Consider the following 24,374-nt stretch of genomic DNA (forward strand, 5'->3'; position numbering starts at 1 on the left):
GTCTTAGTGGCTTCACCCTCATGTCCTCAGTCACTGTGGTTTAAGGCTATAGATAGCAGCAAGTTCAGCATAGAAACTGGATTTTAAAATAAAAGGGTTTTGAGGTTCAACTCTCATCTCAAGTTCACGGGATGGCACTGTTACACCAGCCCCCCGTCCCGTCCCGTCCCGTCCCCATCCCCCTTTCCAATCTTCCCAAACCTCTGCAGCAATGAATCACCCACTGTGATGGGAGTCTTCAAAGGGAAACACCTCAAGGTTAAATTAGCTCGTTTCAACTGCTGCAATTACGTTAACTATACTTTTTAAGATTGTAAAAGTGCGTGTATGTGTAAAAGTGTGTGTGTGTGTGTGTGAATGCCTCAGGACTGAACCATAAAAAATAAGTTCATGCTTTGATAAGAACTTACACAATACCCAAGGTGGGAGGCAAGAACGAGTCAGCGGGGTTTTTCTGGAGGCCGCCGCTGCCGCCGCCGATCGCTTCAAACAGAAACCCTGACAAACACGTTTTATTGTCCCAATTAATATTAACGAGGCGGGACTTTTGGAAAACGCCGGCCCAAAAGACAGATCGGCATCGATTAACTAAGCTGGCATCAAAGAGGTGAAGTACAAGGCGATGTGGTGCAGTTGCGTCATGCGGCCACAAGAGGGCAACAACACTCCTCTGAATTGAACCGTGCCTCAGGACGGCTCAGGCTTTTTATAGCAGGGATACTTCACTGCCAAAAGCCCAAAAGACATCTCTCCCTCAAGACTGGGCAAGACCCATCCACTGCAGATCTGTGCAGAAATGCAAAGCAGATAATGAGCCGTCTGAAGTGAGTCAGCGAAGCAAAAAGTTGAAACTAGAACGGAGGAGAGCAGCACGGCCGAGCCAATTTCTTTATCTGACAAAACAACTCCGGTTAGACAAAAAGGCAAGGCGATGAGAGACGGCAGCAGGTAGGAGAGACAGATGGAGGCGAGACAAGGAGAAGAGAGGAGGCAAGACAGGAGAGCAAACACTGAGGAGAGAGAGAGAGAGAGGGTGGATACAACAGGAGAGGAGGGGGAGTCTAAATCTTATTAGCGCCACCTGCACCCTCACTACATCTGCTCTAGGCCGCTATAATCCTGAGACTCCTGACACGTTTGTTTTGTCTCCTCCAGACACTTTTCACACGAGATGAACACCTCCAAATCTGGGAGACAATACCCATAACGCCGTAAGATGGGGCGAATTCAGAACTTGCTCAAACACATTTTCTCCATCAATCATAACAAACTGCGCCTCAAACAGATAACAGATACAATTTGCTGAATTTAATCCCATTTGGTTATTTAATAAATGACTAAATTAAGATAATCCTGTTACTCCAGGCTTGTTCACAGCAAGAGATGTCCATCTTAAGTCATAATGTCATAGTAGAAGATGATGTTTCCACAGTGAGGTTCATTTGTTTAAAGACGATCATCGCTGGCTTCAATAAAACTCAAGACTCCAAGATAATTTCTCACCATATTGGTTGATATTTTTTCTACTTTAAACAAAAATAAGATCAGTACAAGTCAGCGTGAGGTGCGATCCATCTTTAAGACGGATGCGTTTTTCATCGTCGGCTGTCTCCCCCCCACAAAGGAGACGCTCGTGAGACAAATGGTCCAAGTAATCTGATTTCATCCACAATGACGCTCCTAAGCAAATATAGCACCAGCTGACACAATTACCTCATTTCACTCGGCATGAAGAAAACCGGCCGGCCATTAGCATTAAAAGCAAAACACGCCGTGAGAATCCAAAAGGGGCTTTCGGTGGCACTTCCATCTGCTTTTTTGGATGGATGCTTTTATCCAAAGTGCCTGACGCCGAGGTCGACGGCCTAAAAACGCGGCTTTGGCGCTGAAGAACCGACACCGAGCGCCCGCTGGTCACCTCGGCCCACGTCTGGAAACTCTGCTCGCTCTGCACGACTTCCAGGCCAGAAAACATCATTTGGATGTCGTGTTCTCCTCTTAAAACAACAGCGCAGTCATATTTTGGTCTCCATCCATTATTAATTGTTTCACTGAAAGACTCCGACAGCAAATGAGCGAGCGTTGCCGGTAGGGCTGCACTGCAATAAAGTGTTTCTCTCAGAGTCTGCAGTGCAGAAATATTAGTCAGCTGTCATGTGTGACATGCCAGGTAAAGGCATAACTCACACGTGTTAAAGGCTTTTTGATGCATGACATGGAAGCGAGAACTTTTTACCTCTGCAGAACGAATTATCCCACTTACATCATGGCCTCATGCCAAGAACAATAAATAGAAAGAGATAATTAATTTAGGAGAGTGATAGACTCAGAGAGTGAGATATTTCCCCTGTAGTATTTTTGTGATCAAATTTTTTTTATTTGGTTTTCTTTTATGACACCCAGTGTATGGGATGCAGCATTAGACAATACAAAAACAGATATACAAACAATAAAAAAAAAAAGAAAAAAAAAAAGTGTATTTTGTAGTATTTTTGTACGGGATCAGCTTGGCAATGGAGATGCACCCCCGGCTGATGTGGCCAAGGTTATTCAGCTCGACCTACAGCATTATAGATCTCAAAGTGGATATATTATGGCACATATTTGCATAGAAAATGGCCCTGGTAGGTCAGTGTTGATGTTATTTATTATTTGCTGCAAAATAAGCATTGCATTTTGCTCCTCTTCACATTAGAATAATAGTTCTCTTAAGGGAAACATGATAGTTGAAGCTTCCCTGCTATTATCTCAAACTGGTTTTATTATTTTTTGATAATTAAAATGTAAGCCATTACATTAGTAGTCTGTGCAATAAAGTTCATTCCCCAGATAGATCTCTAGTGTCATATTTTATTCTTTATTTTTTTATTCTTTATTTATTTATTTTTATTTATTTATTTAATCTTGTAATCTGTGGATACTGCTGAAAACTGTATCTATCTATCTATCTATCTAGATTTTGTACCAGCAGTGGAAAAAATGGTCAAACTAACACCGATTTTTCCAGGCCCAGTGGGTTTGGTCCTTGCTCCCCTCGTTACTGGATGCAGACATTTGAGCTTTATTCTCTGGTCCATCCGGATAAGGGGATCAGCAAAGTGCTTAAACCGTGAGCGCCGACCTGCTCGGCTTGTCCTTGCCCATGTAGGGTGAGGCTGCGAGGCTCGGTGCCGGCGGTGCTGTGGGTGCTCTGCCCGCTGAGCCCTGACCGAGGCAGGGAAGACGCTCCACTCCGCTACCACAGAAGGAGATGACAGCCTGCAGCCGTTAGATCACTGCTAACCTGCATGTTTTAGGCCGCGCCGGGTCACTCCGGGTCAGCCATTAGAGCTGCTATTGTGTAAGAGGATCTACCGCTCAAAAACACACAGCGACACACACACACACGCTGAGGTTAGACGCGGTTTACACAGACACGCATGTGCACGTACGTATATACACACTCACACACACACCTGACTAACTGTGACTCAGGCTTTGGTCTGGATGAGTCAAGATGAAGAGCTAAGACTGCATTAGTGTGTGTGTGTGTGTGTGTGTGTAATCACTCTGTTTGGAGTGAATAACACTCCACACACTGCAAAAAATCGACATCTTCAAGACCCCCCCATGAAAAGACCTCACATGACTTCTGCATCCTGTAAAACAGAGCATCTTAAATACTGACATCGTCCTGAACTAGCGGGTGTAAATTTAAATTTCAACCATTAAAACCTTCACAAATCTTTAAATGCATGCACCGAGCGCTTCAAATCAAACTGGTATCTTATTGGTTTGCACTTGGGATTAATCCCTCCCACCCAAACATCCCATTTTAACAGGAAATACATAAAATCAAGAACATAAGTCCATTTCACAGGGTCTTTAAGAAGCCATCTAGTCACCAAGTCAGTATTAAAATCATATTTTTCTTCAAAAAAGAGGAAAAAAGTCAGAGGGATTAGATAATCCCACTTTTTTCCGATGCTTATCAACCTGCTTCAAGAAATTTCCTGAATCAAGTGGCATTTTCTTGATCCCGGTGGGCTCGTTTCAACATATTTATGACAAAAAAAAAAAAAAAATGCTGGAAAACATACTTGTTCCAGCAAAAAATCCTGAAACAAGTCAAACTGCATTGAAACACGTGGAATCATGCATGACTTGTTAAAACTGGAGATATTTTTGCAGCGTGTAACACCAGAATATTTCATTTCTGACCATATTTTGCCACAAATTTTATCTTTAACAAATAAGAAAATGCTGTTCCCGTGATTCTGACGATGTACTTGGCCACGCTGCAGTTTCAATATTATTTCGATTAACTAATTCGGTACTGATTGAATGTCTTTGAGACTCTGTGTGTGTGTGTTTAAATCAGTCTTGTGTGTGTGTTAGCTCTCTTGCAGAGGAGCAGCTGTCATAGCAACTAAGGCCAACAAGGGACACTGTCACACCCCTGTTACCCATGAGCCACCAAGAGCTCCCATAAGGCCTAGCATTCATCAGCAGGGTGACTGGTGCCACTGTTTGCGGGGCACAAGAGGAGGGCTGTTCAAACACGACTGTTCGCTGCGGCAGAAACCAGGTCTCGCTGTTTTCAGGACGGCTTCTAATCATTTTTTTTTTTTTTTTTTTTTTTTTGCAACATTTCTGACGAGTTTCGGCACGTTGAGCTTAAGTGCAGCCATTATCGTGATGAATTTAGCCCCAAACGGTTGAGCAACTTTCCCCCCAAATGACTGAAAAAGCAGGCGAGCGAGCGAGAGGAGGGCTTGTTTGGACAAAAAAAAAAAAAAAAAAAATCACACTTTGAGTTAAATATGGGGCAATTAAGTGTGATTATTCAAAAAGTACCGCATGTTTTTCAGGTATTCGAACTGCCTCAAACCTTAACACACACACACACACACACACACACACACAGTGCATGTAGTCATTTGTGTAGTACATTTTGCGTGAAGAATGCAATTCAAAGTGCTTCACAGTGATTATATACACGAATCCCAAAACAAATCCTACTCAGTACTGGATGTCAAATACATGTGTACTGTCAGTCAAGCATTAACATACAGTGTCACGCATACACTAATATTATCTTCAAGTTCAACACAGAAATATTGTATTTAGCAAGTGGGAAATTCAGAAATATTGTGAATTTCCGAGTTGTGCAAAAGAAGTGACTTTCTACTTCCTGCCGCCCAACTGGAAAGCAAACGTGATATTTTGTCTTTGCAGTGGCACAAAACACACGCTGAAAACACACCTTCTAATACCGCTCAGATTGGAAGCTTCCAGGTTGCTATGGTTACCCAAAATATGCAAATCCTTGACAGCTAATCAAGGCTCCACTTCCCACTTGAAGGCACAATAACACACACACACACACACGAAAAAAGACAGCTTTTTTTTTTTTTTTTGGTACAACTCTCCTCTGTCGGGCCCCCAAACAAACACACACAAACACACACAGAGTCTGCATGTGTGTCTTGTTGAGACACTCCCCTCTCTGTCCCCCAAAATACACACACACACACACACTCACAAACATGCACACACACTTTTCTACGGGTGGTGTCAGTCAGTCTCAGGGAGGCTCGTCCACAATCCAGAAGTTTGTGTGCGGCCCCGGCTGAGCCTGGTATAAAGTCGTCATCTTGTTCTTATTAGGAGGCTGCAGGGAGGGAAGGAGGCGGAGAGGAGGAGGAGGACCAGCCTGGAATAAATGAGGTCATCACCAACACTCACTGAAGGAGGTCTGAGAGGGGTGGAGGAGGGGCGGCCGGGGTGCGCTGTGGCAAAAAAGAAAGATGGCCCTGTGTGAGGCGGCGGCGGCGGCGGTTTTTTAAACCGAAGGAGAGGAGGAGCAGAACCAGCCGCTCTGAATGGTGATGAAACACTAACAAGTTAAATAAAGTTGTTATCTGCAAAATTTTCCTATAACAGTCTGTTTTGCAATGACTGACTGTGATTCAACAGTCGGATTAAAGTTTTTCCCTTTGCCTGACTTTCCTGGGAAAAGTCCTCTGCCGCACAGGAAGTGATGCGTTTTGCGTTTCCGGTTTCTTTGGAATTAACAGAAGAAGACTGATAGCCACAATGGCTGAATAAACAACACAAAAAAAAACAAAAAAAAAAACAAAAAAACACACAAAAAAAGCACCACCCTAAGAAATTCCGTCTCGATTAGGGAAAAAAAACAAAAAAAACAAGGAAAAAGATGGAGAAACAAAAAATCCAGTTAAATTAAGTTAAATATTAACTTTTAACTTTTAAGATAATTGAATCAATCAAAATATCTCTTAATCTACATCAGGACAGTGTGTATCTTTAAATTTGAGCAGGGTTAATGCTCGACTAAAAAAGGCTTTCCCCCAAAATGATGTGTTAAGTACTTTTAGTGGGATTCCCCTCCATTAAAATTGCTGGTCGACTAAATTACCAGCTACAGCCAACATTAGTTTGGTGCTGACTAGTATTAAACTGTCACTGTGTGTGTGTGTGTGTGTGTGTGTGTGTGTGGCTGCGGCTGCTTCTTCCCCCGGCTGAGACACTCTATATATGACGGTAGGAGAGCAGCTTGTTTTAGATGTTTTGACCGCGAGACACTTTGGCTGGCCTCTCATCCATCCAAACCATGTTGTTGCTGGAGGACGTCCACGCGCCGGCTCGGGTCCAGGCCCAGGTCCCACTCGCAGCAGGACTATCTTTGGTATCTGTCTCCATAAATGGCACCAAAAGAGGTAAAGGACGCATCAGCAGCGGGCCTGTTTGAAGCAGGACTCTGGAGTATTTCAGTCCTTTAAGTTTGGTTCGTTTGGCCAGATAGATGAGATGACAACTCAATTTGGACGCTGTTAGCACCAGGAAACCGTATAAAAACACACTAAAAACTCCTCCAAGAGATCAAAATCTGAAAGAAAAACTACACGAAATAAAATTCAAGGGTTTGGGGGTATGAAAAAGGCCACTGGTTTTGACATCTAATACTCAGCAGCTCCTCAGGCATGGAAAACAAGGCTCAACAACATGAAACCTGGACTGATGCTCATACTCTGCTGTTTCTTCACCTGTTATGAACACCAGAGAAGAAGAGCACAGACAAGTGCATCATGCTCAGCTGAAGCAAAAAGGTCTGGATTCATATTCAAAAACAGGAATGATATCAAAGACCGGCATCACGGCCAAACCCAGGCATTTTTAAAGTGATCGGGAACAGCTGGAAAACACCCAATCATCTTCTGGATCAACTTAATTTCTCTCTTCTGCCTGAACAATGCCAACTGTTGCAGGACATGGTGCCAAAACAACAGATTGAGGAAGGAAACACACTTTTGTATGCATGGAGTTTCACAGATCAGGTTGTGACTGGACACTGAGTGACTTGGATCAGGATACGGGACAAGAGAAGTTGACTGGGACATCCGAAGAAAAATGAAATGAAGTAAACTTTTTACCTTTTACCGGCTCAGGGTTTCAGTCATGCCCCTTTTCCAACAAAAAGGACTTGGTGCTAGTTCGGTGCTGGTGCTATAGCCAGTGCTTAACTGGTTCCAACAAAGAACCGGTTTGCTTTTCATCAGCCGAGAGCCAAGCGGGGCCAAGTCAGAGCCACGTCATTATGTCAGCGTTAACAGTGTTGTTAAGAAGCTGGTCCAGGGTCCGGTCGTAGCCGGCAGAAGCCATGTCTCGTTGAATTTTCTCGAACACCGGCTTTGTTCGAGCGGCTCCTTCCAACTTGTTTTGGACTTTGGATGAAGCCCAGATGGCCAGAAAGCCCTGGGTCTCCTCCTCTGACCACTGCTGCTTGTTTTTAGCATCCATGCTGCTTTTTATTTGCTGAGGATGCGACCAGCTGATTTTTCTTTTACAAATGGCGGTTCATAGCGTTCGCTGTTCCCGTTTGGGTCTGTAACCCTGTCCACCAATGGCATGGTGGGTCGCATCATTGGTTCTTTCTCCGGCCCCTGTTTAGCCCCTGCTCCAAGTTGGTTCTTGCCTGGAACCGGTTTGGAACCAGTTTGGTCCGTGCTTGGGCGGTGGAAAAACAAAGAACCGGTGCTAAGTCAGGGACTGGCCCCTGGAACCTCTTTGCTGGAAAAGGGGCCTCAGTTTAGAAACAATTTCTAAGAATCCATGCAAATTATTATCACCGAGAACGCTACAACTTCAACCTCTTCAACAATGATCACCACTTTAACGGCTAACAGTGGCTATAAAAACATCTGAAAAGTGGCTGTTGGACACTCAGTGACTTTTCTCCAAAATCACGGCTTTCGGTTTCAGACGCCCAGGCTGCACTGCGCCTGCACAACCCTCCTTCCTTAAGTCAGAAATGTGAGACAAACCTCCTCATTCACTGACCATAAGTGTCAGCATGTGCCGGAATGGAGCTCGATAAACTTTGGCTTCACGGCGTCTCCGCATGTCTGTCTAGGCGCTCGGAAAAAAAAAAAAAAAAAAATCAATAGGAGCCGCACACAAAACAAATTGGCTATATATAGAGACATGGGATCAATGTGTGTAAACGCCTCGGTGTTTTTACAACTGTCAGCTAAGCCGGAGGGGGTCGGCGCGCTGCGGAAAGCCAAACAGTTTTCGAGAAGAGGGTGATGGAATCAATTTATGGCATAAATACTGCCTAAGCTTTTCTTTGATTTATGCTTTAAAAGGTTGCCAGGTCGGTACGCTGACCGCTGCCGAAACACACGGCCACTCCAGCTTTATAGATTATGTGTTTTAGACTCTAAAATTTAACGCGTGGGCTTTAAATAACAGGACCGGTCATGAAATATAAAGCAGTAAAACGTTGGTTACAGCTGTAATTGTTGAACGCTGAAGTAAAACAGACCTGCGTGTTCAGGGTAGTTAAATTTCACTAGAATTACTTTCCATGTCCATGTCAGAATTTGCAAATATCCTCAAATTCTGCTCAAAAAAGTTTCTAATCTGACTGTAAAATCCTGTAATTTCACATTTTCTACACTACTCACCTCCGTTTTTTAAATTCTCCTAATTAATATGTGCTATTGTTTATATGTGTCTTGTAATCCCATGTTGGATGTGCCATGCACTTCACAGCATGACATAAAAAATATTTAAAAATCCATTCATTCACCTCAGCTCAGCTCTCTCTCCCTTGTCTTTCCTGTCTCTCTCTCTCTCTACTGTCACCGACAAATACAGCAGAAATGCCATAAAATAATCTTTTATCATTTATTCACATTACTGCACTAAGGATGTGACGATTCACCGATGCATCTCGATGTACCGGGCTTTAATATGCGGCTGCATCGGCTCAGGCGGCGTGTATCGATACAAGACTGGGTGTGAATCACTGCGGCAACTTTTATTAATGCATCCTTATATGACACACACACACACATATATTTCTATAAGTGCTGTTGTAGTTATGTTCTCATTGCGTGTGTTGGCCTCCTGTTCTATCTCGCCTCCTCTCTGTGAGTGTGAAGGGTCACGTCAGGTCACATGACCCCTGCTCCCCGCACTCAAAGAAAACAAGCGCTCCCTGCCCTCCGCTTCATAAAACACAAGTGTGGACTAACTTTTAGCTTCACGAGATAAATGGGAAACTTCGCTGTTTGCCGCCTTTTCCATAACAGCGTTTCGCAGCAGAAAACACACAGATAGCACCGCTAATCTCCTGATGCACACCCAGACAGTCTGCACGGTCAGACTCTATTACCAATGCACGGCACAACATCGTATCTCACTGTAAACTCTTTATAAACAGTCAAAAAGTATTGTTTACATTGGTTTATCCATTCATTTATGTACCTGTGTACTTAATTTATCTATTTATTTATTCTATTTTACTTTTTCTTTTTTCCTTTTTATTATTTATTTTATTTTATTTTGTATTTATTTATTTATTTACTTTTTTATTTTATATTTTCTTTCTCTAATTTATCATTATCATTATTATTCTTATTTATTTATTTATTTATTTATTTATTTATTATTTTATTTTTTTTTTATTTAATTTTTTTTTTCCTAAACTAATGTCACAGGTATTTTTTTTTCTAATTTCATTTTACATGTCTGAGCCGGGGTGTTGTTATGGTTGTTGTGATTGTCTTTTTTTCCCCTTAAATATAAACTAATAAATAAAAAAAATATTTTTAAAAAAGTATTGTTTACAGATTTTCATTTAGAAATTTTTACAAATGTATTGTCCCCTCCTCTCTGTCTCCTGTTTTTTTGTTTTTTGTTTTTTTGTTTTTTTTTTTTACCTTATTTCCTTGTGCTGTTGCTACATTACTGCGCTGTTTATTAATTGATATTGTCCGAGTCCATAACTTTAAAGAAACGTAGAAAATGTTGAGGAAGTCTGTCGAAGTCATCTTGTATTCTGGCCGACGCACGACAGAGCACCCAAGCAAGTAAGTAAGTGAGTAAGAACTGCTGGATTATTCAGTCGTGCAGCCTCACTTGAAATGACAGTCGAGACATTTCACCCAGCGGGACTCACAAGGATCAGAGTGCTCCATTCCACTGGGAAAACACACACTCACTCACACACTCACTCACACAGACACACACACACCACTTGACTCTGGTAGCCTCGCTGTCTGTTGACATTCTGCGACAGGACGAGGCCGAGGAGGAGACGAGGCTCTTTTTCACAAACTCCTCTGGGTTTATTTAACCTCGCGGCCTCCTGTCCGTCCGTCTACCCGGCTCCTCGGCTCCTGCGCTGCTAGACGGCTCTAAATCCAGCTCCTATCTCCGGCATCGAGAGCGTCAACACACACTCACACAGGAGCAGCGCCTTCAACGAGACACACACACACACAGTTCACTGTCACAGATAAGAATCAGAACCAGTGTAAATGGGCTGCGACGTCTGCAGCGTAACAGGGCTGACTGGGAGCTGCAGACAGGGAGGGCACATTCAACTGATGCTGCCTTCAAGACACCTTGGAAAAGTCCGAATTTCTGACCTCCGACTGTGAAAAATGCAGCAGAAAAGTCACTTAAGTCAGAATTCAGTGCAGAAACGGCCCACGCAGTAACCTAAAAATATTATTATTGAACATTTATAACATATTTAAATAATTTACATTTATTTACTTATTTACTTTTATTTTATTTTATTTTATATTTTGTTTCTCTAATTTATCATTATCATTATTATTCTTATTTATTTATTTATTATTATTATTATTATTGTTAGAAACGGTCCACGCAGTAACCTAAAACTTATTATTATTGAACATTTATAACATATTTAAATAGTTTTCAACATAAAGCATTTGGTTGCTTTTGCATTTTGTATCTCTAGTCTGAACTCGCAACCTTGAAACGTCTCAAACACATCAAGCTTTGGCAAACAGCCAGATAGATTCCAATCTGTCTTAATACAATAAACAATGTATTGTGCACGCACACATAAACACACACACACAAACACACACACACACACACACAAACTCGATTTGCAATATGTCTGTCACACACTCAGGCACCACACTGACGGGAGCCAGACAAGCCAGTGATGGAGTAGTGGTGGTGGGCGCAGCTGTGTGACACACCCTGATAACACACACACACACACACACACACACACACACACATAAATACACACACACACACACATAAATACACAGGGGAATGTTGTGCTGGTACACTGCAGGTGTCATCGCTTGACACGGCTGAAGGAGTGTGTGTGTGGGGACGAGTCTGCCATCGGACACCAGGGATATGTCTGTGAGTGTGTGTGTGTGTGTGTGTGTGTGTGTGTGTGTGTGTATGTGTGTGTGTGTGTGTGTAAGAGAGAGAAGAGAGAGTATGACCCAAGACAACAAGAATGTATGTGTGTGTGCATGAATGCAGTTGATCTGACAAGTCTGTGTGTGTGTGTGTGTGTGTGTGTGTGTGTGTGTGTGTGTGTGTGTGAAAGAGAGAGAGAGGGAGAAGGTACCTCCACTAACCTTCGGCCTAATATCTCTGGCCTGCAGGGGGACACTGAGAGGACACAGCCCGGTCATTTAAAGGGGTAATCCGTAATTTTACAGCCTCACACCAGAGAATGGCCATAATAATATTAATAATAATAATCATAATAATAATCATAATAATAATAATAATAATGAATCTCTATGGGAGGTTGATGGGCTGAAGGATTATTCCTCAATACCAATGACTCAGTTAAGACTTCACCACAAAGTTCCTTGATGTTGACCATCTAATGGCATTTTCACACACTCAAATCAATCAATTCTGCTGATGCTGTTACCGTCCTGTCACCGACGGGTAAAGGTCACACGTTATTCGGTGCCCCTTTTAAGAAAGGAATGCCGTCCTGAGAGCGGAAAAAGGGAAACGAGCGGACCGGCGGATGGAAAGATGGCATCTGGAAAAACATTCAGCAAAGTCCGAGGGCAACCTGCCACTGTTCCTGGCACGGACGGCACATTCAGGCGGAACACATGCGCTTACACTTCAACTCCATCACGCATATGCCACCACACACACACACACACACACACACACAGAGCTGTAGAGATTTATACACTTGTGTTCCCAGGACGAGTGACACATTCAGTCCTTCTCCCTGTCTGTTTTATTCCCTCTCCAGTGTAAAGCTAATAAAAGTGTCCTTGTGTGATGGACCGGGCCGCTCCCTCCCGTCTTTAAAAAGCTCCTGTGGAACGGGACGGATGAGTCAGAGCTGCCGGGGGACCACCAGCCATGTTCAGCCTCTCACTCGTACACAAACACACCGGAGTGCGGCTCGGGATGCACATTTCCCGGGGCCCGACACAGTTAACACACACTGAGGCGCTGAGTTTGTGTGTTCGCCTTTAAGTTGCCGTGGTTACAGCTTGATTTCACACGTGCGTGCACCTTGTAAAATTACACAGTGTGGCTGACAAGACCAAACCTGAACATCAGTTTTTTTTTGTTTTTTTTTTTTAGTTTTTGTCCAAACCCGGCCCAGCCCGTCGGGTCCCAGGTCGGGTATCTACCCTCTTCAGTGCACACACACACACACACACACACACACACACACCTTCATTCCTCTCGAGGTGAACTCCACACAGCGTTCCTCTCTCTAAATGACCTGCCGCTGCTTTCCTAAAGCCTGTTGCTGTCTGCAGAGCTACAATAAGCTCTGTTTACACCAAACAGTGAATTTTAGGGGGGAAAAATGCTCTTGTAACATCCAGGCACAGCTTTGTGTTCAATATAAAATGAATTGGGAATATGACGTGCAAAAAAAAAAAAAAAAAAAAAAGAAACACCACCTACACACTCTCGGTTATGTTTAACAGATTTAACTAAACTAACTTCCAGAATGACACAAAAATTAAAGAAAAAAGTGATTTAATTTCATCTTTATCAACTAGGTTAGAATGAATCTGCTGGGGTATTTTTTTTTTTTTTTACATACAACGTTTCAGAGCATCCATAGCTACATTTTAGCTGCTGTGCAATTCTTTCATTTTTGCGATGATTGAGGATTTTATCTAAATTTTGCCGTTTCTGTGCGGCTCAACAGAAATGCTCGACAAAAGCCTTCCTTCACAAGTAAATTCAGGCTTGCTGGTCTGACATTTGAGTCAAAGCATGCTTACTGTACCAACACACCATGTGAACACACACACACACACACACACACACACACGTGGAGGCACTGACATCGGAGAGGTCAACGAGACAGCTGTCACATACAGCAGCCGCGTTATTTTGTCCATCTCCCTTCCCCTTTTGTCCTATCTGTCTCAAGCAAACACACGCACGCACACACACACACACACACACACACCCAGTGGCCTTTTTAATCCGTTTCAATAATCCAATCGACACTGCTGGGCCACAACAACAGGAAAGCCTGAATTAATTTCCCTACAACAGCGGCTGGGCTTAACGTCACCCAACCATGCAGGCTGTCATTAATAGGTATTTCTGAGGCCAGAGGTCAAGAGCCACACACACACACACACACACACACACACAGAGAGAGAGAGAGAGAGAGAGGCAGGATCTGGGCCAGCTGAAGCTCTGAACCCTGTCAGGCTGTTTTTAAGGTGACGGCGGGCCGACAGCGACGAGCTCCAGCAGAACACAGTGGGATTTGAACCGGGATCACTTCACTGCCTCAGGGTCAAGTTCATCACTACGTGTCACCGACTCCTGCAGGGCGGATTCAGACTGCACCGATGACCCTCTGACCTGCGGACGGCCTTCAAAAATCACTGGCATCGGAAACTGCAATCCACTTTCCTGTCTCTAAATGTTCGTCTTTAATCCCTGAAATCCAATACTCCCTTAAATTTACCCTTAAGGTTCTTCAAAGTTAGCAAAAAAAACATAGGACATATTCTTCTATTCAAGCTACATCACACTTACACTGAATGAAATATTCAAAGTCACAGTGCCGTTGTTTTATGGCTGCAGCATCGCATCAGATAGAAAAAATGTCCTGTGCATCATTTTATTCATATTCACAGTCAGCAGAAGATATTCAGTGTCTTTGGAAACCTCAGGATGCCCACTAGAATTTAAAGGAATACTTTGCAGATTTTCCATCAGTTTTGCATCATTATACTTATTTATATTTACCTTCCCTTCATGCTGCCTGTACCCACAAATAAACAGACTTTGCCCGGCTCTAGCAAACTACAGGTTTTGCTTCCGCATTTTTTTTGTCAGCGGACGTCCAGGCATAGATTAAGTGCAAAGGTTGCCATGGCGGCACGCATAGACGCAGCGGCTTACAGCTCTCCACTCTCGGTGCCGTATTATATGTTTTTGTATGTGTGAACGGTTGTGTTTTAGCTGAAAACACCACCTTATGTTGGGCAATGTACGTGTACAGTCGTCAGGACCTTTTGAGCTTGGGATTATGCTGCAAAATACCACTTTCACCGGACTTTCATCGCTACCAGGACATTCCGGAGGACACCAAAACAAAACAAAAGCGAGGCTGCAGGGCCGGTGCGTTAGCACGGCTGAAAAGACAACCCTTTAAGCCGCCGCCTCCCAGCATCTTCCAACGCCAGGTCCATAACTAACAAAATTGACGAACTGCGCCTGCACATCGCATCCAACAAGTGTTTCCGTGACTGTTGAATTTTTCTGATATCAGAGACTCGGCTATTCAACTAGGAGGTTGCACGATGCTTTCTATTCTATTCTGCCCTGCACCAAAAGTACGGAGCCCTAATTTCGTTGCATTATTATACCGTATATGATTGTGCAATGACAATAAAGATCTGTCTATCTATCTATCTATCTTTCTATCTAAAAAAAGCGAGAGTGTTTTGTTATTAACACGGCAACATTACAGAGTTAAAAACTCAGTTTGTTATCTAGTGGTGATATCTGCCCAATGCATTCTGGTTGTTGCAGGTTTATTCTGTTTTCACTGGTCATTCAGCACCAATTTCAAAAACAGTTGCACCTTTCTACTGCACAGACATCCCTGTTTTATGAAAAAGGCCATATTTCCAGCGGTGAATTACTCCTTTAAAACAAATGTTCTGTGGGTCTGAGCAAAGCTTGGCCGCGCTGCTCGCACATCTGTAATGACGAATCCCACCGATGGGACCGGCAGGCTCGAAGCAGAGTGTGTGCAGAGTGTTAAGCGGGCCGCGTTCCAGCTTTCAGTACTTTTATTTGCAGTTACATAAATCTGGAACTGTAGGAAAAATTAAAAAAAAAAAAAAAAAAAAAAAAAATCACATTTATTTTCCCGCTTCACACCGCCAATAGCAGCGTCCTGCACATTAACCCGCACGGCTGTCGGCGACATGACAGACACACACACCCCGCTCCGGTCCAGCTCACTCACAACAAACTCTGCCTCGGTTTCATTGTTTCCACAGTGTGCCGAGAGAGCGGGAGCAGGAAGAGACGATATATCATGCCAAAAAAAACAAAAAAACAAAAACAAAAAAACAAAGTGGAAATGTATGAGACCACAGAGCCAAACTGACCCTCTTCCAAAATCATCCCCGATCCAATCCCCTCTGCAGTCCTGTGTAGCTGCAGCTGGCAGGACAGGGGCTTTCTCGGGGTCGGAGGTGACCTCGACAGAGATGTTCAAGTTTTGAGGAGCTTTCTGAGTGTATAACCTTTACATCTGAAGAAGCTTTTGGCTGAAGCTCTCATCCATGAAGACTTGCAGCGAGTGAGAAGGCGGAGATTTATTGTGTCTTCAACAGACTTCAGTGTAAAGCCAATGGAAATCACTGGACGCTGCAAGAATCAAACCTATGACTTTTTAGCTATGGGTCATGCGGCCATCCTCATTCAATAAGTTACATGTAAAAACATTAAAAACACAAAATTGGTCTGAATGTTTGAATAGAAAAATGGGCTCTTGAGGAGGAATGCTCAAAGCGTGCACACGATCAAAACACCCCCCCGACCCCTGAGGGTTGTGGTGTGCAGATTTGTGACAGTAGGGCTGAGGTGTTTGTCATGTCAGAAATGTACAAATCCTCTCCGGTGGAAAAAAAAAAAAAAAAAAAGCCTGCAGGGAGGAAGGAGAGAGGGATGGAGGGAGAGAGAGAGAGAGAGAGCGGCATGAAGAGATAGCATGATGACAGCTCGACGAGAGGGGGCAGGCCTCACTGACAGCAAAACCTGTGGGATCCATCTACATAAACCACACACACACACACACACACACACTCACACACACACACAGACCTGGAGGCCTATAAACATGCTACTGACAGAGCTGCAAAAGACAAAACTCACCACCGATACTGTAACATTCAAACCTCACCGCTGGATGTGAACCGACAGAGGTTTCGTATCACTCGTGCAGGTGAAGTTGAAATTCTTAAGTTGAATTTATGAGTTGAGTGAGTTTTATTACCCATGGGGCTTTGCGCCCTGCCAAAAATCCTCCTGTCTGTTTTCAAAAACCCGCACAGTGCCATAAGTGGGGAAAAAGACGTTCTTCACCTCTGAACACAGACACAAGATTTGCAGATCCGTGATTTGTGACTCATGGCCCCAACCCGCCTCTGCAGTACATCCTGATTATTATGTAGTCACTTAAAAATGCTACGTGCAGCACTTTTAAAATCAATAAATTAGTGTCAAATAAATGTGACGCCTTGGTATAATGACTGCAAACCAGATGTTTTCAAAGTCTTGAAGATTATGAGCCTCCCCTTGGCAAAACCTTTGAAAAATCAGAACACGGTGTGGAGATGACTGGAAGCCTCTGCAGAAAGTTGTTTCTGGCTGTTCCGGCTTCACTTGTTTCCTCTTTACTGTAAGAAGATAACGATATTTGAGGACCTTTCACTCATTCTACCATCTGCCGTGAAACCTTCAGCTCCTGTTTCAGCTCTGTCTTTCTGTTTTGTGCCATAAAACAGTTCAAGCAGGTATCCAAATCTCCAAAATCCGACCAGGTTGCAACCCTGTAAGCTTTCCTACCGTCACTCTCACGTCTCAACAGTGAAAAACAGCAACTGCAGGGCCAAACATCTGGGACGTGAGACGCCTTTTGGCTGAGCGAACCAAAAAAACCACACCATTCTCAGTGGCTTTGGTTTAAACCGGGGATGCACAGATGTCACATTTCAACTCAGCACATCAATTCGATCCATAACCTCTACCGTAAAGAACACGATATTTGTTCCCTGCACGGTTATGACTGAGATCTAACATCTTAGAACAAGTGAGAAAAGTGTCTCATTAGTACAGAGCCTCAAGAATCAGCTTAATTACACATGCAATTAAAGTTTTATAGGTTTTGCAAATCTTTCAAATCCATATTTACCAAACCCTCGTATCGCTACACTAACATGGCACAACAGTGTTTTTTTTTTTTTGTTTTTTTTTAAATCCATATCTAGGTCACACATAATTCAGGGTCTTGTGCAGATAATAGGAAAAATATGTAAGGCTAATGTAAACCCTCAGATGCATTCACACGTGACACAGATGGTTAACTGTGTTACTGATGAAAGCCAAAGAGCTGATAAGAGCTGCCGTGGTTACACGAGGCTCTCTCTTATCTGATTGGTCGACGGAGACAGGAAGCACTTCCTCTCTGCTGGACAGCATAGATGACCCAGATTTAATCCGGTCAACAGTTTCACAGTAAGATAATGGTAACCCATTCACGTTACACAAGTGACAGATTAAAACCACTTACATTTTTAAAAGCCAATACCAAAAACACCACATTTGTGAGACATACTTGGTGCTTCAACTTGTTAATGCACATCTGCAAACTTTAGTGTGTCTGTCAAGAGGCTCATGTGGCCAATCCTTTTTTTTTTATTTTATTTTATTTTATTTCATTTTTTTTTTTTTATTCAACATAGAAAGCAGGTGCACATTAGAGAGGAGCCTCTGTACATTCAATAGCAGGAACATCTGCTCATCAACAAAATAATAAAAATCTAAATAAGGTTGGGTCACAACAATTATTACAGTTATAAGTCTCCATGATGATCACAGACAGAAAGAAAAACACACAACCCATCCCCAGAGATCATTCTCTAAACTTCATTCTATTTTACCGATAGGATATTTCAGTGCGTTCAATTGCATAGTGAGCAAAATGACTCCAAAAGACAGACAAAGCAAAACAAACCAAAACAAAACAGAAGCAACTTAAATCATAGTTCTAGCAATGCTGAGTGCTTCCTTAACAGCATTGAGCCTAACCTGGTCTGCCCCATTCATCACAGCAACACAGAGCTCCTTAGATAAAGCCTCTATTAAAGAGTGATTCCACTGTCGTATAGAAAGAGTGTGCGGCGGGTTCCACCTAACTGCTGGCATCCTTTTAGCGACATTACATGAACAATCCATACCTAAACCCAGTGTTTCAGTGAGATGTTTTGTTATTTGTTCCCAGACACTCCTAATGTGGCCAATCCTGAAGTGTTTTGGCTCATGTACGGATTTGTCAAACCGCCCAGTGGTTTTGTGGCTTTCGTGTATCAGACACCAACCATTCGCTCTCAGTTTTGACAGAAATCATGTCAAAATCTGAACTGAGTGGGGATGATTTTGGAGGAAGGGAAACTTCACTCCCACATAACTTCCACTACCACTTAGTTTAGTTTAATAACAGTATAATGAGCTGGACTGAAGCAGGTTATGTGTTGTTGTTTTTTTTTTTTCTTTTATGCTGTGCGGGCAGTGCATTTCACATTATTTTATTCTATTAAAATTATAATTGTATTATTAATTTATTTTATTTTATTTTATTATTTTAATATTTTTTATTTATTTTAATATTTTATATTTTTTATTTATTCTACCCTATTTTGTTTCATTAATTTATTATTATTATTATTATCATTATTTTACTTTATTTGATTTTTATTTTAATTGATCTTATCTTATTTTATCGTGTTATCCTACTTTTTTTTTTACCTTTTTATTCTGCTTCTATTGTGTTATCTTGTGGTGTTTAATCTTGCTGTGCAGCACTTTGGAAAATCTTGTGTTTGTTAAAATTGTGCTATATAAATAAAGTGGATTGGATTGGATGTGCTGCCTCTTCACCTGTGTGCCAGAGACTCTCCTTCAGATTCACATTCGCTGCACATTAGCCACTTGTTCTCTCTCAGGCATGACTCACCCTGTCTTTATCATCAGCCACGTCGCACAGCACATCGTCCAGGTCCAGGATGCCGCCGTCGCCGTGCTCCAGCCGGTGGACCTGCAGCCAGTAGCTCGCATCCTGCAGGAGGGAACACAACAAACACGACCAAGAATTAAAACCACAATCCATGTATGTGTAAAGTGGGTGACATTTAACATCCAGCGTCTAGACATGAAGAAACACATGCAAAATTCCAATACGGAGCTCCACAATTACAAAAAGAATAATCTTGGTAAAATAAATAAATAAATAAATAAATCCACAAAAAAAAGCCTGTTGGTCAAAAGCGCTTGAAGAAGCGATGTAAAGCATTCGGTGCTGATTTTGTAAGCCTAAGCTCCTCAAACAGGACATTCCCAAGCCTCAGGGCCAGGAGGGAATTACATTCGTTGCTACTGGATAATTGGGCACAATTTCTCGGTGGTTTGACAAGTTAAAACACACACCAAGGTCACACTTATAAGATGAGCAGGGGTGGGGAGATAAGAAAAGACTGTATAACGACTGACAAGAGAGATTAAAATCAAAAGAGTTAAACAAAAACTAAAGGTAAGGTAACAAAGATAAAGAAAGCAAAAGGAGTGCTGGAATTCTAATAAATACTGATGGAGGTATGAATGTGGAGATAAGATGAGAAAATCAGAAAGACCAAAATAAAATGGATCAACACCGTCACAAATATGAGACTTAAAATCGCTAAATAACTGGGGAAATTCACTCTGAGGTGTCTTGACATCTAACGGCACATGTGAAGACCACACACACACACACACACACACACACACAAAAGAAAACACACCACGACTGGAGACAATCCCACTCGAGCGAAACTGCAGCAATCAAGCGAGAGCCAGGTATGAACGTAGGTGTAAGCGTGTGTGTGTGTGTGTGTGTCACATTTGACCAAGTTTGAGTTAATGCACCTCAGCAGCCCACAGGGTCACTGCCTCATTATCCACTTGTGTCGCTCCAACCGGCTGAAACACACCGAGTTCACCACAGCAGCCAGTCGGCGGCACAGCTGTGAGGCAGAACAGAGCGCTTTGTGTGCACGGATAATAATAGTTATGTTGTGTTTAGCCTGCAAAGTTTCACAGGATGAAAAGGATCGCCTGAGAGGAAGACTCGCAGACATCTGAAACAGCAAAATATGGAGATAAAAAAAAAAGCAAAGAGAGCTCAAAAAAGACAGAGAAAGAAGAAACGGCCGTGTTGCCACTTTCTATCACCGACTGATTTAACACAACCTGTATCCAATTCATGAGAGCTTTTATTTTTTCCTGTTGTGGACATTCAGCTCCGTCCTGCCGCACAAATGATCGTCTATTGTGGTTCGTTTGGGCTGAACAGAAGAAGAAGAAGAAAAAGAAGAAGAAGTGGGTAGGTTTGCGTGAGAAGCGATGGCCGCTGTGGCCCGGCAGACAAAGAAAAGAGAGAAACTCAAAACTCCGTGAATAGAAAACCCAGGGAGAGAGAGAGACGCCACAGTCCCGCCCACAGCGGATGATTGACAGGTGATCTCGGAGACAACATGAGCCGCGAACGGGCCGAAGCGAGAGAACAACGGAGAGCAGAGAGCACGGCGACCACAGATGGAACGAAAGAAAAAGAAAAGAGAAGGAAAGACAAGAGATGAGATGAGAGAGGGAGGGAGGGAGGTGTGATGCCGGTTTTTCCCCGTGGCGTCGTGCGCCGTCAGCCGCAAACACACACACTGACAGAGCGCTGTGACACACGTCCTGTGGTTTGTGACAGCTCGTGTCACTTCCTGTAAACCGGACCCCCTCCCCCTCCCGCCTCCCACACCCCCAGACCCCTGCGGATTCCAGCTGATGGTCATTTCAATGTGACACACACACACACACACACACACACACAGGCCTGTGGATCTAAAATGCACAATGAATACTGCATGTTGATGATTCATAAATATTTACAGACACACACACTCGCCACTTAAGTCATTTTTTAGTTGATTTTTCAAGACTTCCCATTGTTTAACACACTATGCCCATTTATTTCTAATAGGCGAGTATAATTTATTCATCTTTTATAACACTGAGACTTATTATAACTTATTGGATTGGTACTTTCCACTACTCAGCACCTTAACTGTTTATTTATTATTTATATTATTTATATCTTAGTTAATATAAACTCATTCTGTTTTTTAAATATTGCAACCATCTACCATCTGTATATTTCCCATTGTTAGATGCTTATATTTTTTGTATTTTTTACTTTTTTTTTTTTTTTTTTTTTTTTTTTACTGTATATAGTCTGTATATGGTGTTTATTGTGTACATATTTTTGCATTTGTTCTATTTAAATTTTATTTTATGTTTCCATTGCTGCTGTAACACAAGAATTTCCCAGTTTGGGATTAATAAAGTACATCCATCCATCCATCCATCTATCTATTTACAGTTTTGCAGTGTGACACACTGACACAAGTCTTAGGTCCAGCATAAAACATTTCTACGAAATAATAAAGCATTTGAAAAAGGTGACATCAAATAAAAGGATCACCTGTTTCACAAATTGCAAGTAATTTATGGCATTTTTTTTTTTTTTTTTTTAAATCAACATAATGCAACAAGTCTTTGGTGAACCTGACATGAACGTAGGGCTACCCCATATGAACTGGTGTGTATTTTTGTGTGGCCCTGACTGTCACTGTGAGTACACTGTGTAAACTGCCGCTGACAGCACACCAGTGAGCCTCTATCTCTCTGTTAACGGAGCCTTAATGGAGCCGCCGGCCTGCAGAAAATCAAAGCGTCGGCGAGAAACCGCTATCTGACACGGAGACGCAGGACGTCGCCTGTGTTCCCCGCATCTGCATCTGTCAACAAAGCCATGGAAACAAATCGCTGCAGCATGGATTTGTGTGTGTGTGTGTGAGGAAGACACTGTTTCCTACGCTTTAGACGAACCTGACAGAGCTCGTGTTCGGCTCATTAAAACAGGAGAAACACAGCGGATCTTTGTGTGCAGTTTTGCTGCTGTTTCCCCAAAACGCGGCCCGCCGGGTTTCATCTCCGGCTGTCACACGTTCAACTCTCTCTCTCTCTCTCTCTCTCTCAAAGGGAAGTACGCTGCTCATTACTCCTATGTGGACACCCGTGGTGCTGCAAGCATTTTGACAGGTTTCCTAGCATTTATCCAGCAACACACTTCTTCACCGTCACACACCTCGACGTATCCACCGGGGAGCCGCCCGGCCCTCTACCAGCTGCTGCGGTAATGGGGGGGCCGGAGTTCAAGTGCCGTCAGTTCAGACCTTTACTGTCCCTCAGGGGAGATTTTATTTACAGCAGTGGTTAAAAAAAAAAAAGAAATCAACACAAGACAGTGCTAACAACCTCGCTCTACAGCTTGTGGCTCTGGAGGGGAAGGTAGATTTGGTATTTTTCAACCCACCCCGTTAAAATGTGGATTCCCATTATTTATATTTATATTCATATTCATACATACTGAAACACAACTTCACCACTGCCTTCACAGAGGAGAGGTTTGTTGCAGCTTCTTGAGGAAACTCACAGGACAGTCATGAACGTCTGTTACAGCTCAAGCTCAAGTTCATTCAAAACCCAATGTCACTATTTATAATTATTATCAGATTTATGTATTTATCCTGAACAATTTTTTTGGAACTACTTTTTCAACAAGTGCAGCACATCCCAAACATTCGTAACCTTCCGCCGGGGAGCAGCTTGGTGAGTTGTAATGGTGTATTTATTTATTTATTTATTTATTTATTTGCACAATAAAAGCTAAATATCAGAACAAAAATGAAATAGCAATAGATTGTGCAGGTGAGATACAGAAAACCCCGAGGAGCTTATAGGAGAATCTCACCTCAAAATTTGATTACATAAAAAAATAAAAAAAGTCTATGTCAAAAAATGTCAACAAACAAACAAAAAAGAGCAAAAACACATTAGATCAATGCAGTAAATGCGTCACGTGTAATGTCGTGTGTAACTTAGCCGAGCTAAATGCTAAAATATAACCTGATACAAAGCAGCTTGTGACCTTTTCTTTTTTTTTAAATAATTTTTTCAAGACAATTTCTGGACTCATTTGTTTTCCTGTGAGTTTCTTGTTTCCAAAAAGCACATCTGTCCTGTCTTGTGGAGGCCAAAAACAGCAGCCCAGGGGACGACACTGAAGGCCAGAATAAAAGATCAGCAGCAGCGAGAGGTGAACGTTTCTTATGAGCGATCATAAATGATGGAAATCAGCTCTGTAATATTCCATTTGTAATCTTCAGGCATCAGTCTCTCTAGGTACATTTAAAGTAATCCTTAATGGTTTTGTTGACAGATACATTCTACATTCTGGCTGCAGATGTTTTGACTAATTCAAAATGCCTCTATATGATCCATGATGTTGATGACTTTTGACGGTAGCTGATGAATATTTTCTATATTTGATAATTCTTCAATTTACTCCCTATTTTTGTTGTAATTTGATGCATGTTCTTGTACGTCTGCAACCCTGCTGTCTGTGCCTGTGACTCGGCCTCTTTTTTAAAAAAAGATTTTCAATCTCAATGAGCCTTTGCTGGTTAAATAAAGGTTAAATTATTTTATTTTATTTTATTTATTTATCCTTTATTTTACCAGGAACGTCCCATTGACGACACAATGTCTCTTCTTCCAGGGAGTCTTGGTCAAAATGGCAGCATAAAAAAGTTTCAAACACAGAAGGACACCAATTACACATAAATAAATGCTAATTTTACCTTTATTTTACTACGGCTTTGGCTGAA

The 24,374-nt window shown here is 42.4% G+C and overlaps 1 protein-coding gene across 1 annotated transcript in view; it reads right to left on the bottom strand.

The window, feature by feature from the left end:
- The window catches only part of pard3ab (par-3 family cell polarity regulator alpha, b), a 271,360-nt gene that overhangs the window by 193,019 nt on the left and 53,967 nt on the right, over positions 1 to 24,374 (bottom strand). The window contains exon 2 of the mRNA XM_030075049.1: positions 19,574 to 19,675. Coding sequence (XP_029930909.1) covers positions 19,574 to 19,675 — 102 coding nt within the window. The remainder of the gene's footprint in view (positions 1 to 19,573; positions 19,676 to 24,374) is intronic.

This window comes from Myripristis murdjan, chromosome 17 (genome assembly GCF_902150065.1).
Source record: "Myripristis murdjan chromosome 17, fMyrMur1.1, whole genome shotgun sequence".
In the NCBI taxonomy this organism is placed as follows: Eukaryota; Metazoa; Chordata; class Actinopteri; order Holocentriformes; family Holocentridae; genus Myripristis; species Myripristis murdjan.